Source organism: Thunnus thynnus, chromosome 17 (assembly GCF_963924715.1).
Source record: "Thunnus thynnus chromosome 17, fThuThy2.1, whole genome shotgun sequence".
Classification (NCBI taxonomy): Eukaryota; Metazoa; Chordata; class Actinopteri; order Scombriformes; family Scombridae; genus Thunnus; species Thunnus thynnus.
Genome location: NC_089533.1, coordinates 12,028,377 through 12,043,985, shown reverse-complemented (window position 1 = coordinate 12,043,985; position 15,609 = coordinate 12,028,377). Strand labels below are relative to the sequence as shown.

The following is a 15,609-nucleotide window of genomic DNA, read 5'->3' as shown; positions in this document are numbered from 1 at the left end:
GATTCCATCTATTTAATCCTTATGAATGTGAGATATGTTAGAGAGATGTGAGGAGTTAAAGAGAGAATTAAACATCCTGATAACTGAGGTATTTGAAACATGTATAGTGTAGGGGGAGCACTAATGCAAGATTAGCAGGGCGTTCCTTTATTATGTCTTGTTGAGAAATGTTTTGTTTTGTCTAAAGAACACAGTATTAAAAAGTAAAAAATAATGTCTAAAAAAGATACAGTACGATGGTTGAAATGACAACTTTATTTTTATGAATCTTCTAAGAATATTACCCCCGGATTCCCTGATTATTATTATTCCCTGTTTCTCTGTAATTTCCCTACACTCTCCGGGGAAACTGCTTTCTTCCTGTGAACTCACCATTGATGAAGCATGGGAAACAAAAATAAATGCAAAAGCAAATAATTTGATTAAAATCAGATTACAAAACAGACAGACTGTTTGATCAAGGAGGAGCAGTGGAGTTTATTTCTTTCCTTTAAGCTCCAAGTGTTTTTCTTTTCTTATCTTTGGAGGTCTGTAACTTCAGCAGGAAAAGGATTGAACTCAAGAGGAGATTCAAAGGATTCTACCAGTCGTGCCGTCTTTTTCAGAAGATTTCCCAGAAATTTAGTTACACTTTTGACCTCTGTCTCGCCTCCTTATGTAAAGACACGTCTGCTCCTGGAATCTTTTGCCTTTAGAGGCCTGTTCTATCCAGTGATTCATCCACATACCTAAGAAATTCTGACCACATTATTTCTGTCCCTGTGAAAAGATTGGGATTCCGGATAAAGATAATCCAAATACTAGCAGAAATGGAGTAATGAGTTAGTGTAACAGGAAAGCAAGGAGCTGTGGAAGAGGGATGATGAGCTCCCAGGCAGGGTAAAAAATATATTTCTGATCTGAAGAGCAGAAAGAAATGTGTTAAAGGGAAGAACATTTTGTGAAAGAGGCATACACAATGTCTGGTCTGAGAGTCTGTTGTGCAAAAATTTCAGTTCTGTCACACAATGACAGTAATGTTTGTTAAAAGCTTGATAATCATCTCCTCAGGGCATCCATTTGCCTAAGTACTAAACCTGGCCAGAACCTTTTTGATTTCTGCTCAAGACAATCCAAGATAAATCTATCCAGACATTAAAAGTAACCTTGTCAAAATTTGCTTTTTTGTACAATGCATCAATTTGTGTATTCTAGGCAAGCACTTCTGCTTTTTTATGTATTTATCTGCTTGCATGATAGGTAGAGATGAAAAACACAGGACAATGGCTCTGGCAGGGTTTCACCCACTCCTCCTCGTTATTGTCTGGGCAAAAGTAGCTCTCCTAGTTACCACGTCCCAAGTGTCATTGACTTGTAATCAGTCTTTTTTGAGCTGCAGTGAAGCATGTATCATAGCACTCACTGGTACATGATTTTGCATTTTGAGGCTCCTCTCTTGTGCCCCGGTCTATGAATAATCCGAAACATTTTAGATTGCAAAACAGGATGACATAAAGACATTAGCTGAAAAAAAAGACATCTCAGTGGTTTTGAACTAATGCACCTAGACTAACAATTCACCCAGAGGCTGCACATGTGCTGATCATAGAAAACATTTACTGAAAATATTTTAACTTTGCCTGTGATTCTCTGCAGATGACACTGAAGATGAGGACACAATCTTTACTAGAAAATGAAGTCATGAGTAACATGACTTCATTTTCTCCCTCCTTGACGCCGTCCATCCTCCACCAGAACCTGAAGGTCAACACCTCTGAACTGCCCAGTCCCTGGTCAAACAATATCACCAGGTCACGCATGACATCTTTAGGGTTAGGCATGTCCTGTTTCACTATGGCATTTGGCACCATCTCCAACTTCACCGCTCTGGCAATCTTGGCCAAATCTCGTGCGCGATTTCGCCGCCGATCCAAAGCACCATTTCTGCTACTAACAGTGGCTTTGATGTTGGCTGACCTTGGGGGCCATGTGATTCCAGGTGCATTTGCTTTGTATCTGCACGTTATGTCAAGGTATAAAATGCAGAGCGTGGAGCCCACCAAGGCATTCTGCCAGATCTTTGGGGCAAGTATGGTGTTTTTTGGCCTATGCCCTTTGCTGTTGGGTTGTGCCATGGCAATAGAGCGCTGTGTGGCCATCACCAAACCCTTTTTCCACACTGCAATGGTCACAGTCGCTCATGTGCGGGGAGTTGTGTTAATTCTATCCTCTCTTGCACTCCTGCTGGCTGTTCTACCTTTATTTGCCATAGGAACTTACACTATCCAGTCTCCTGGCACATGGTGTTTCTTGCCTATCCATGGTCCACAGTCTACAGCCGACACCTATCTGGCTTTGGCTTTCTCATGTCTGGGCCTCATTGCACTCACTCTTTCACTGCTCTGCAACATCCTGAGTGGTCTGACATTGCTGCAGGCCAGAATAAAGTCCCAGAATGCTAATACAAAATCAGCAGCTCGCTGCTCTCGTCGTGTATCATCTGCATCATCTTCCTCCGTGTTTTGTTCATTGGATGTGGAGATGATGGCACAACTGGCATTGATTACCGTGGTTTCCTGTGTTTGCTGGAGTCCCTTCCTTGTAAGTACTACTCTTTAACAACCTTTTTAGATTGCAGAATTGGTTTCTTGAATCATTTTCACCTTCAGTGATCAGGTATTTTAGTACAACATCTCATGTGTGATTCTGTGTCTCTCCTGTATTAATAGATCAGTGTTCTTCTGATGCAGTTCATCCAAAGTCCCGGTGGCCAAACCTCTGAGACATATCAGGTCATTCTTCTGGGTTTACGTATGGCCTCCTGGAACCAGATCCTCGACCCATGGGTTTACATCTTACTGAGGAGAGCAGCGCTTTACAGGGTTTGCTGTGCTTTCAAAACACAAAGACCCATCGTAGCTGGCAAATAGTTTCTGTGTATTGCACAGGAGAAGTCTGCAGTGACTATGTTTGCTTTGGAACTTTTCTCTTGTGGACTTCAATAAATTATTTCTTTCATGTGTCTTGTGAAATATCTAGGAATGTAAGCTTTGCTATGTTTTTTTTTTTGTTGTTTTTTTTTAAGGCTTGGTAAGGTTCATATTCAGCAAGGCAAAAGACTACAAGGCAGCAGTGTTTTAAAAAAAGGATGCAGACAAGACTTTCACAACATTTATTTAGTAGTCTGTGCCGGTGCTACTATCAATAGCGGCCACCAGCAAATCTAGTGGTTGGGAAACTGGGCGGGGTTAATATTATCCAATAATAAATAAGAAAAAGCTTGACAAGCGCGTAGTTTAACCAATGGCTGAGCTCCTCGAGAGCGCTCACACCCGGGGTGGGCGGGGCTTCTTTGGCAACGACTCTGTATTCAATATGGAGTACAGAAAATAGCCTGGACCACTGTGCATTTCACTGCCCTTATTCAGATTTCGATCAGTTTTGTCGCCCGGACACAAATAATGAAGTCTCCCCTGTAAATGCCAGCCCTCAGGACTCGCTCACGTATGTTTGACATATTTCCAAATATTGCCTGAGTGTCAACTATTTAACCACAACCGCGCCGACGAGTAGTGAACTATAAAACTGTCATAACTCTGAAAAACTACTGGTTTCCATAAAAAACGGTGCGTCGTGTATCCTCTCAACGCCCTCAACATCCGGAGAAGGATTTGAATACTCGACAGTTTCCGCGAAAGTAACGAGGTAACAAGCTGTGTGGACCGGGGAAGGGTTATCGGGTGAAAGGTGACATCGCTTCAGTCTATTGACTCGTAGGTAAGTTGTGAATAGGCTAAAGCATGCATGTAGATTTCACTCTGTGCGTGATGTGACCTTGAGTGGCATCTGTGTTTGTGAGCTGGTTGATTTGTGATAACTTTCCTGCATGAAAAATCCTACTGTAGTACATAAGTATTAGGAGCAAGATGTACTTAAAGTATAACAGTAAAAGTAGTGGTTCGGTCCCTCTGACTGATATATTGTTATATATGACATCATTAGATCATTAATACTGAAACATCAGTGTGTAAGCAGCATGTAACTGTTGTAGCTGCTGGAGCTAGTTTAACTGCTTTATATACAGTTAGTTTAGCCCAGTGGTTCCCAACCTAGGGTTCAGGCCCCTCCAAAGGGTCACCAGATAAATCTAAGGGGTTGTGAGATGATCAATTAAAAAGCAAAGTTCTGATACACAAATCTGTTTTTGGAATTGTTCTCTATCTTTGATTTTTGGTGAAATATTGGGTCATTTGAACATTTATTGAAATGAAACCATGTGAGAAGTTTAGAGGGAAAAATCACTATTTGGTGGAGCTGTGAACAACTCATAGATATCTGAAATGTGACCCCGACTGCACACTGCTTTCTGTGAGACGTCAAAAGCCAAAAAGGTTGGAAACCACTGGTTTCATCTTGAACAATGTGTTGTATTTTTAAAAGCTTGTTATATTATTCATTGTGTCAAATCTTCATCTAGAAAGTAACTGAAGCTGTAAAATAACTGTAGTGGAGTAGAAAGTACAATATTTCCCTCTGAAATGCAGTGGAGTGGAAGTTTCAAATAGCATAAAATGAAAATACTGAAAAATTGTACTTTTAAGAACACATACGTAAGAACCTCCCTGAGCGATGTAGGCTTCAGCTCATGCCCATTCTGCCCTAAAAGCACATCTCTCTCCTTTTCCTCCGTGACAGGAATGCACAATGCAGCAAGTGTCTCAGCCTCTCTGGGATCCATGGGACTGCTGCGTCTCTTCGGGGTGTCCTGGTCCTGGAGTCTGGCAGCAGGCCTTGGGGTGTATCTGGGCACAAGAACCTGGAAATACTTCTACATCGCAGCACGCACTGCCAAGAGAGACCTCAAGTAAGTAAAATATGTCCAATTAAAGTTATGTTCATGCTTGTAGGTTTTCATCTTTACTTACCTTCCTAATTTTTCCTCTTTTTTTTTCCTTCTGTGACCTTCACCAGTGGCCTGTATGTGCTGTTGAGAGTGAAGATGGCGTTATGGCGTTATGTGCGCAACGGAAGCAACATTCCTTCCATCTTTGCCCAGACAGTAAAACTCAACCCAAACAAACTAGCACTGATCTATGAGGCTACAGGGGAAACATGGACCTTCACCCAGCTGGACGAACTGTCTAATGCCGTGGCCAATTGGGCAAGAGATCAGGGATGGATCTCTGGAGATGTGGTGGCCCTCTTCATGGAAAGCAGGCCTTTACAGGTGGCGCTTTGGTTGGGCTTGGCTAAGGTTGGGGTGGAAGCTGCACTCATCAATTTCAACCTCCGCCATGATTCCCTCCTGCACTGTATTGGGGTGTCAGGGTCCCGAGCTATTGTGTTTGGAGCTGAGCTCGCTGATGGTAAGAATGTGCTAAATGAGGTAGGAAAAGTCTGCCCTAAAACAATAGTCAAGTGCCCAAATAAACATTGAAACAGGTTTTTCTTGACATAATCATTCCTCCTGTTCATACTGGCCATTAGAATATCCCTTCATAATGCATCTACGATGTAAGTGATGGGGGCAAAATCCACAAGCCTCTTTCTGTAGAGTTTATCTGAAGCTAATTTGAAGCTTCAGCTGTCCAATTAGTCAAATCATGTAGATATCTTTCAACGTTACAGTCTTTCTAGTGCCAAAGTCCCTCTTTTTGTTACAATACTTCCACTGCAGGCCAACAGGGAAACACTGTAGACGAAACACAAAGAGGGAGTGTCTAAAAACTCTGTAAATGTGGCAAACATCCACTTGATATGACTAACTCAGACTGCTGAAGCCTCATATAACCTTCAGATAAACTTAAAATGCATTTTGTTTTAAGGCAGACTTGGAAAAAAGTGTGAACCTGTCCTTTAACACTTGGGTTCATTCTAAAATGATGTTTTACGGGATAATATCCTACCTCTTTTTCAGGAAATTATTTAATAAAGCACATGATTGCATTGTAATTGCAAGCAAAATTCCTCAGATACTGATCAACCTCAGCACCAAATGTCATGTTTCATTAATATTTTGCCTGTAACATCATGTGAGGTGGTCAACATTATTTCCTGGTGTCACACTGTTAATATTTAGTGTGTGTGTGTGTGTGTGTGTGTGTGTGTGTGTGTGTGTGTGTGTGTGTGTGGTACATAAACTGTGATAATGGCTGTGTCTCCCACATGTCATGTGGTTAGGACATGCTGTCGGTGATCACATTGCCAGTAAAATTCTTTCTGTGCAATCTCTTTGTGAAGTTTACATTAGCTCCTCTTTGTTTCTCTGTGACAGCACAAACACTTCACTCCTTTGTCCTTGCGGCCTCTGTGATGTCCTGCATTTGTGTGACTTTACTGTATCTATTTAATGTTTTCATTAACTGAACAACATTAGTTTTTGTCCGACAACACTGTTTTCTCTGCTTTTGTCTCAGCGGCTCACTGTATTCATATTCTTGTGCAAACTGCAGCCCTTGAACTGACCCGATTGCTGTCCTCTGTTCCCATCTCCCTCTTGTTCTTCTTACTGAATGTCAGCCATGTCAGAAGTCACCTCCTCCAACAGCCAGTCCATGGTACGGTTTTGCACAGGAGAGCTCAGTGCAGAACGTCTGGCCTGTCTGGGTGCTCAACCTCTGGACCCAATTTTAGCCTCTGCACCTAAACATCCCCCTTCACCTTGTGTTCCCCCTAAAGGCATGAACGGTGAGTACCTTATCTCCCACTAAACTCAACTATGCCTCTATTCCAGGTTTTCTGTATGTTAATGAGGAGTTTGTTTTAAACAACCCCTCTTCAGACAATTTTTTTAGACTGTGTTTGGATGATAACTTTTGTGTTTTTTTTTGCTCTATTATGAATTCCCAAAGTGTATGTCTAACAGTAATTCGTTTTTCTCACTCTGCTGTCTAGTTTCTGAACTGAAATTGCTTCCCAGTAATTATGTAACTCGAGCCTGATGAGTTGCTTGTGCAGAACTAAATGAAAACAGACTATATTATCAGTTCTGTGGCATTGAAGCAGTGACTGAAATGCTGTGAAGACACCTGCATGTATCTTGCAATTGTAGCTTGCAATTTTAATAATGTATTTTATTCTCATCTGCAGACCGTCTATTTTATATTTACACCTCTGGGACCACAGGACTGCCCAAGGCTGCCATTGTTGTACACAGTCGGTATGTTGTTTTTTTTTCAACCACTTACAAAAAAGCATCACATTACAGTCGCTGCACCTCTAGTGATACATGTTTGTGAATTTTCCCTGTGTTCTCACAACAGTTACTACAGAATCGCTGCTTTTGGCTATTTTGCCTTTCGCATGCGCTCTGATGACATCATTTACGACTGTCTCCCTCTCTATCACTCAGCGGGTACGTGATGCTAGCCTCCACGTCTTGATGAATACATTTTTTCCCCCACTGGGTTTGCATAATTGAAGTGTGAGCTTTCTTCTCCTGCCAGGTAATATCATGGGAGTTGGTCAGTGTCTGATCCATGGCCTCACCGTTGTAGTGAAGAAGAAATTCTCTGCCAGCCGCTTCTGGGAAGACTGCATTAAGTACAACTGCACTGTAAGAGCTTATGCTTGGAAAATATTGAGAAGTGCCATACTGAAGAAATCAATAACTATAAAACATTCATTTTGAACTAGAACTGCCACAATAACAAGACCGCCTTCCCCTCTCCCCTCAAAGGTGGTGCAGTATATCGGGGAAATCTGCCGCTACTTGCTGTCTCAGCCAGTGCGGCCGTCAGAAAAGGGCCACAAAGTTCGGCTGGCGGTTGGAAATGGCTTGCGCCCCAGTGTGTGGGAGGCTTTCACAGAACGTTTTGGGGTGGCACAGATTGGCGAGTTCTACGGAGCGACTGAGTGCAATTGTAGCATCGCCAACATGGATGGCAAGGTCAGCGATCACAATGACCAGTGTTTCTTGTGTCTTCACGGATGAAATACGAATTGTATCAGGGTTAAGCTAATTCTGTCCTGCCAGGTGGGAGCCTGTGGATTCAACAGTCGCATTCTCCCCAACGTGTACCCCATCCGTCTGGTGAGGGTGGACGAGGACAGCATGGAGCTGGTTCGGGACAGCCGGGGACTCTGTGTGCCTTGTCGCCCTGGTAACTAATATTAATACTACGATAATTACTTTTCATTGGATAGAATATATGACAGTACTGCATTAGACTCATCTGTGTCTTTCAGGGGAACCAGGGCTTCTGGTGGGTCGCATCAACCAGCAGGACCCATTACGGCGCTTTGACGGCTACGCAAACCAGGATGCTACAAGGAAGAAGATAGCTCATAATGTCTTCAAGAAAAATGATTCTGCATATTTATCAGGTTACCAGTCTTTTTTTATTCATCAAAATACATGATATGTTGCATCATAATTCTCAACACAGCTGGTAGTGCTCATTTTAAAAAAAAAATAAACCAGTCATGTAAATGTTCAAGATATTTATAGCTTATTATACTTAAAAGATGAAACCCTGTAAATAATGTTGGATTTCCATGCTTACTAGTCAATTCTTAGCGCAGGCAGTGAGTTATGATTGTTTAGCCACTCTTGATTTAAGTGTTTCGAGACAAGCTTGGCAATTATTTTTCTTTCCATGTGTCTACCCAAGGTGACGTGCTGGTGATGGATGACCTGGGCTACATGTACTTTCGTGATCGTGGCGGGGACACGTTCCGCTGGCGAGGAGAAAATGTTTCCACCACCGAGGTGGAGGGCATACTCAGCAGTCTTCTGGGTCAGACTGATGTGGCTGTGTACGGTGTGGCAGTGCCAGGTGAACTTTGTATACGCAATGCTTTAAGCATCACGTTGGGACTTGCTTTTAATTGTCCTCACCTGTTTCTGTCCTACGTGACAAGCATCTATTACCGTGTGTCATACTCAGGTGTGGAAGGGAAAGCGGGAATGGCTGCCATTGCGGACACCGCAGGGAGATTTGACTGCAGTGGTTTCCTGCACATGGTTCAAGGAGCTCTTCCTCCGTACGCTCGCCCTGTGTTCCTGCGAATCTCCCCGCATGTAGACACCACAGGTTAACTGCCCTAATATCCTTTCTGAGTTCATAAAAATGTCCACCATCACTGATGATTTCATATCAATAACTATTTTTTTTCTGTGTATCTCCACATTCCTGCACAGGTACATTTAAAATCCAGAAAACCAGGCTGCAGAGGGAGGGATACGACCCACGTCTCACAACCGACCAGATCTACTTTTTAAACACTAGAGCAGCGCGTTATGAGGCTGTGGACGAGGAGCTATACAACGCTATAGCAGAAGGAAGAATGTCTCTATGACATGGAGGACCTAGTAGGGCAGTTCATGGTGCCTCAGTTAAACAGATGCTGTAGATAAAGAAGATAATGTGTCTACGTTGGTGTTGGCGTCAGTCTTGCTGCACCACCCAACTTGATTTTAACCATTCAGGGAACAGTTGAGAGGACTACTTATATAGGCAGTACTGTTACAGATGATGTTTTAACACTGTTTGAGTAACACACCAGAACATAATGTGAGGGCATTCATTCCCTTTAATAACCTTGTATTATCATGAAATGAACACCTCCAAAAGCCTTTGAGCATCACCGCACATAGAGTGGGCATCCCCCACAACCTATTTGAAATAGGATACGTGTTACAATAATGTGGTTAGGACAGCAACGGTTGGTATGAAGTCAAACTTTGTTACAGGGTATATATGCCCGTTTATGAAATATGCTGCAAGATTCTGTGTAGGTTTAAGCAATACTTGAGTGTGAAGCTGTGGAGTTACTGCTGCGTGTTAAGACCAGACATCAAACACGCAGCACATATGGCAACTAGAACAAACACTAACCATAGTCTTATTTTAATGCAATGGAAGCATCTAATCCCACTTGTTTGAACCTCTGAACAACACTGGCACAGATTTGCAAATACATAAAAGTTGTTACTGTATGTGCCTTATATGAAAGTTCAGATCTATGTTTCAATTTTTGTTTTATGATTTTTTTTTTTTTTTTTTTTTTTGGGAAAGTTACTCAAAAGAATGTGGAAATCACAGTAGTGATTCTGTGTCATGCAAAGCTGAGTCACACATAGTGACTGTCATTTTTAACAAATTCTTATCAGTATAGTAATATATATAGGTGTTTAATTTACAATTTCAGATTTCCCAGACAACATCTGTTTTGTTGTAACTCAAATTAAATATTTTAAAACATGGCTGTGTTTTCTTCGTGTCATTTTTCTATGTCTTCAAGGTGAATTAGTCTGTTGACAACAATATGCTAGTGGGGAGGATTTTCAGTGGATGCTCTTTGCAGGCGGTGCAAAAGTAGGGAAAGGTTGTGCGTGCAATGACTTCATTGAAAGTGTAGAGAGGCGTTCTCTGTCTAGGGTCATAAAACGTCACCTTGCCACGGTCCATGTCTAAAACCACCCTTATCACTTCTGGCTTCTTAGTCATGTTCAGCGGCTCCCATGGTGCTGTGCAGGCCTTATGCTCTCCATTGCGAAACCTTATAGTCCAGAATCCCTCTGCTGGCGTCAGCACATGTTTGCCCTTCCTGTTGATGGCCTCGCTGGCTACTCCCACCACCCAGTAATTGTTGTCCTTCACCTCCACATCCCAGCTGTGGCGTCCAGTGGAATAGCCCTCTGCAGCCAGCATCTCAGCGCTGATGTCAAAGCGTTCTGGGTTGTCTGGCACCTTGAAAATCTGGGTACAGTTCTGCACCACTGTGAGATCCTCTGACAGGATGAAGCAGCTAGCTGCTGTGTTAGGATCCAGAAGCACCGGAGCTTGGTAAAAGAAAGAGGTAGTTACTAATGTGCCAGGAAAAGAGCCAACCAATAAAACATGACTGATGTTATTCTGTGAGGAACTCACTATATTTAACTATACTCTTCATCTTCTCCCACACTTTGTATCTCAGAGAGCCTATATGCTTGGCCACATCAATCAGAGCACCAGAAATCATTTGTGGATTGAGGGAATTTAGCCATGTTCTGAAAAGATATTTTAGGAATTAGTTAAAATGTGTGTTTGCTGTTTCTGTAAAGCTGTATAATCCTAAAAATAAGATGAATTGGATCTTAATTGTGGCAAAGACACTTACCTCCTTATTGTCTCTTTGTAATTCTGAAAACAAAATTGAAGAGAACAACTCTCATCAAGTGTGCACATGAAGGTTTAAAAAAAGGTTTGTTATTCTTATCTTGTTCTTATCTACCTTAAGAAATGGGATATCTTGAGATCGCATCTCCTGTTCCACTAATCTGATTGTGTTAGAGAGAGATGCCATCTCATTGTTGATCTCCTCCATCCTCTGGTTTATCATGAGATTCTTCAGATCCTCCTCTTCCTTTAAAACAGAAAGTCTAGCAGCCTCCTGTTCCTTCAGGAAATTGTGAAGGGCTTCAAATTCCTCTTTTATCTGTGTTTCAGTATGTTCTGCTTGGTTCTGGAAAGAGATATGATTGATGGATAATCACCGCCTCCACACCTTGGCTCTGTAGTATGTTCAAAGTAACATTTGGTACTGATGGGGGTGACAGTACCTTGACATGCTCTGCCATTTCCTCACAGACCATTTTCGCCTTCTTGTACAGCTGCAATTTCTCCTTCAAAGGCAGCAGCGCATTCTTCAGTTCCTCCTATAGAGTCAGGGACAGGGCATCAACACTTTAAAACAAGGTCAGCCTGGCAGGTGGCCGAGCTGTCAGCACAATGTGACAGGCAGCGTTTTCCTGTAAATGCAAAGCTCCACAATATAGCAGCATCAAATGAATGGGACAAATCGATAGAAAATGATCTAATGCCCTGGTAACATAAGCAAAATTGAAATCACGCAACCAATAAATTAATTTCACATCAGTATTCAAGAATTTCCATTCTCGAGAGCAGGCCGAGCAGGGCGGGAGTAGAATGAACGTTGTGTCAGAGAAACCTTGTGGGAGTCGAGTTTCAGTCCTCTCGGGACGCCAGCGGCGACGGCAAACCAAAAATATAAATCTATTATTAGAATGTTAATAAACTCTGCCAAACGCCGTCACTCATATCAGCATATCAGACTTAGAGAAGCACAAAAGTAGTGAGAAAATCAAAATCAAAAAGGTAAGAAAACCACGATAAACAATGCATTTTCAAACTTTTAGAAAGTCGTATATTAAAATGATGCCCAGGTACAATGTGACATGTTTTCTATTGATGGAATCATGGACAGCCTTTGAGACTTTATTGTGCAAAATAACCAGCCAACAAATTTAATGAATTAAAATTTCCTTTAGAATCTTCCCATTTAAATTCTGAAGTCTCATCCACACTTGTTGACATCAGGTACTAGTCTATAAAGACATACATCTACTGTAATCCTGACGAATGTGACAGATAATTTGATAAACACTTCATTATCATTCATTTTCGCTGTAAGTATCAGTATGAACACAGAGGGAGAAGCTTGTGGTGAAGTAAACATTTCCCACATAGCTGATGTTGATGATGAAAATTTGCTACCAGTGTGAAATACCGGCGTGACCAACCGTGTAACATGCCTACCTTACAGTCATGAGCACTTTCCCCAATGGGATAGATCCTGTGCCCTTTGTGTTTAGCTGCTTTCCCACACACTTCACATATTGGATCCAAGTCCTCCAAACAGAACAGTGTGAGCTTTTCTCCATGCTCCTGGCAAGCACCTGGGTCATTCTTGCCTCTGTCCTCCTTAAAGGATTCGCAGGCCTTCTCCAACACAGCACTCACCACCATTTGATCCATGGAGGAACGTTGCCAGCACAGAGGACAGAAGCGTGAATCCTCAGTGACTTGTGTCTCCCAGCTGTCTTTGAGGCAGGCTTTACAGAACCTGTGTTTGCAGGTTAGAATCACTGGCTGACTGAGTATAAGTCCACAAATTGGACAGGAAAGGTCGTCCTCTCTACGAGCACGTCTGGTGGCCATTCTTCCTCACAGGGCTTTGGTGACAACGCAGGATGGGAGGCCCCTCCCATGTCTATGGCAGGCTACCTCATCTTAACCTCAGAAATAAGTGTTAATACCTCGGCTCCCGAATCCATATCCCATGTTATGCTGTCTTGTTTGACTGCGCACATTGCCCCGTTCTCAAATAAACACCACACCTCTGAATGAAAGGAATAGGCTTTACATATGATACTGTATCTGTGCAGATCAGAGCCTGAATAACCCGGGGATGACAGCAGAGCAAATGATGATGGTGGAATAATTGCACTCAAGATGGTTTTTACATTACAGTTGCGCTATAATCATCTCTATGTTATTTGAGAAGTGAGTTGATACAATCTGTCATGGTGTAATTGAAGAGTTTACATAGGAACAATGTCCAAATTAAGACTCGGGGTCAAGATATAAATAGATAGAAGTTACCAATTTAGACTTCAGTTATGTGGGTAAAGAAATATCTTCCTGCTGACCACTGAAACAGTTTTTTTTTCCATGGTCAAGTTCAACATTGGGTAGAAGCTTTTTAAGAATTAAATAGAGTTATTTTTGAGTCAAATCACCATTCTGGTATAAAAATACTTGACACAATTCTCACATTAATCAAACACTACTTAGAGTAAAAGAGTCAAGTTTTTAAGAGCAATTAAAAGTTATTTTAAAGCAAGATGTTAATTTGTTAAGTATTTAACTGTTATCTGACCTTGTTTGTAATGTAATTCAGTATTTTGTTGTGGGAGTTAGTTTACTAGAAACAATGTTGCACCTAAAATAGGGCGAGAGCTTGTAGATAGACATAGAAAGCAAAGGGGAACATGATCCTGTCATGTGTAGGCTGCTTCAACTCATGTGTATACACTGTATGGTTGCTCATAAATTTCACACATGCGATGTTAGGATTCACGTCTGCTTTGAACAAGGTGGGAGAATTATTACAATGTGAACTATAAGGACGGTATAAGATTTTCCCCTGCATTGACGTTACTTTAGATATTATTGTTACAATGTAGTTGTAGAATTATACAGACAGATTTTCATGTCTACAGTCCCCTCAAAGCATCCTAACATATCATAACAAGGTATAAGGATGTCAACAATATAGAAACTGCAGATGAGCAGTCCAATAAGAGTAATATAGTCATGAATATATTGTGTCGTATAATGAGTCAAAACTTTATTTTCACTCACCCACACTATGCAATTCCTGACTGAATAAGTCGCAGTCTTATTGAGATGCCAAAGTGAAAATTTGATTGGTGTCCTGCATGCCATTGCCAGAGCAGCAGTTCAGAGAAATTCATAGTAACAGTAGTCAACAGAGCCCCCCCCCCCCCCCCCCCACACACACACACACACACACACACACATTCATACAGACTCCTGTCATGCCAGAGTGGTGGCTCTGCATGCGGTCACCTCTTTAATATGCATTTCCAAATTTGTCATTACAAGTTATTGTTGGAAAGCTCTTCAATTGAAGTAGGTGAATCAAACCAAATTTAATAATTTAATTAAATTTTTCTTAATTTGGTCAAATGTTTCATCTTTTTTAATCTGCAACTAGTTTAAGTTTGAATTTAAATGGTGGCAATTAAATTAATTGGGGAAGGACAGATGGATTTCTTTTCTCTGTGGGTTTCTATGTTTCCACACATCTGCACACATCTGTGTGTGCATGCAGGCATCGGATACAGATACAGAGACAAACAGAGATAATGAGCAGACTGACAGACGTGTTACTACAGTTCATAGCCTACAGAGTCCATTGGGGGGAGCAGAGAGTCCTTTTCTAGGTCTAATTTTCAATTTCCAACATTTGAAATGCGTGTTCATAGTAGCTGAGAATAACTGTTGTCCACTCTAAAAAAAATGTTCATGTTTAGGTATAACCTACAGACACATTAAGCATGTTCTATGCATCAGTATTTGGACTGAGCAACATTTTCCCCATCTATAGGATAGCTAAATATGTACACATGTCCATATTATCAAATTTATGCTCACATTTTTTCATAGAAAAAAGAAAGAAATTTAACTTACCTTATGATCCTTGAATGCCTCCTTGATGGGATACACTATGTGATTCATATGTAGGCCAGATCTGTGGCACATAGAGCAGACAGGCTCCAGATCAGCCACACAGAGGAGAGACAGTTTCTCTCCATGAGCTTCACATGATTTATGTGGAAGCCCATTGTTTTCCTTAAAGCAGAGAGGACAATCTTTAGAGCCATGTTGTATCCAGAACTGCTCCAAACAAAAGTTACAGAAGCTACGATCACAGCCAATGCAGCAGAGGACCACTGGAGCCAGAAAAACTTCACCACACAAGGCGCAGGACTCGTCCACAGCCTGACACAAGATGTCAACCTCCATCTGTGAAATACAATGCAGCAGTGATGGGTCTCTACCAGGCAGTAAGACATATACGTTCTCTGTGTATGTATAGTAAGACCTATATGTTCTCTATGTATGTACAGTATGTAGGGTGTTCAACAGAGTGTAGTCCTGCAGCAGTAGGGAGAAAGGTGACGCAGCTACTCTGGTTGCACCATAAATTAGCATGGACATCAAAGAATGTGTTCAGCTCGGTTTCAGACCCTGCCAATGAAAAACTGGAAAGGAGCCATAAAACTTTTATTTTAGAATTTTTACTTACAGCCCGGGA

General features: G+C 41.7%; 3 protein-coding genes across 5 annotated transcripts; 2 read left to right on the top strand and 1 right to left on the bottom strand.

Moving 5' to 3' along the window:
- Positions 1 to 545: 545 nt before the first annotated feature.
- Positions 546 to 3,115, top strand: ptger1c (prostaglandin E receptor 1c (subtype EP1)). Its single transcript, XM_067570859.1, has 2 exons — positions 546 to 2,592; positions 2,709 to 3,115. Exons 1-2 carry the CDS (start codon positions 1,636 to 1,638, stop codon positions 2,907 to 2,909), a joined length of 1,158 nt encoding a protein of 385 aa, XP_067426960.1. The 5' UTR covers positions 546 to 1,635; the 3' UTR covers positions 2,910 to 3,115.
- Positions 3,116 to 3,364: 249 nt separating this feature from the next.
- On the top strand, positions 3,365 to 10,186 carry slc27a1a (solute carrier family 27 member 1a). 2 transcript variants are annotated; one of them, XM_067571208.1, is made up of 13 exons: positions 3,365 to 3,756; positions 4,675 to 4,843; positions 4,951 to 5,345; positions 6,499 to 6,666; positions 7,069 to 7,138; positions 7,242 to 7,333; positions 7,425 to 7,534; positions 7,658 to 7,867; positions 7,955 to 8,081; positions 8,167 to 8,304; positions 8,592 to 8,756; positions 8,868 to 9,014; positions 9,122 to 10,186. In XM_067571208.1, the coding sequence occupies exons 2-13, from the start codon at positions 4,677 to 4,679 to the stop codon at positions 9,277 to 9,279; spliced, it is 1,947 nt and encodes a 648-aa protein (XP_067427309.1). In that variant the 5' UTR covers positions 3,365 to 3,756; positions 4,675 to 4,676; the 3' UTR covers positions 9,280 to 10,186. The 2 variants fall into 2 exon arrangements, with proteins under 2 accessions (XP_067427309.1, XP_067427308.1); XM_067571207.1 differs by having other exon boundaries at positions 3,371 to 3,756; positions 8,592 to 9,014.
- On the bottom strand, positions 9,955 to 15,442 carry trim35-13 (tripartite motif containing 35-13). Of its 2 annotated transcripts, none has more exons than XM_067571210.1 (6): positions 14,982 to 15,442; positions 11,525 to 11,620; positions 11,197 to 11,427; positions 11,083 to 11,105; positions 10,854 to 10,972; positions 9,955 to 10,765 (listed from the first exon to the last, which is right to left on the bottom strand). In XM_067571210.1, exons 1-6 carry the CDS (start codon positions 15,315 to 15,317, stop codon positions 10,230 to 10,232), a joined length of 1,341 nt encoding a protein of 446 aa, XP_067427311.1. In that variant the 5' UTR covers positions 15,318 to 15,442; the 3' UTR covers positions 9,955 to 10,229. The 2 variants fall into 2 exon arrangements, with proteins under 2 accessions (XP_067427311.1, XP_067427310.1); XM_067571209.1 differs by lacking the exon at positions 14,982 to 15,442 and adding an exon at positions 12,522 to 13,185.
- Between the last annotated feature and the right edge of the window lie 167 nt (positions 15,443 to 15,609).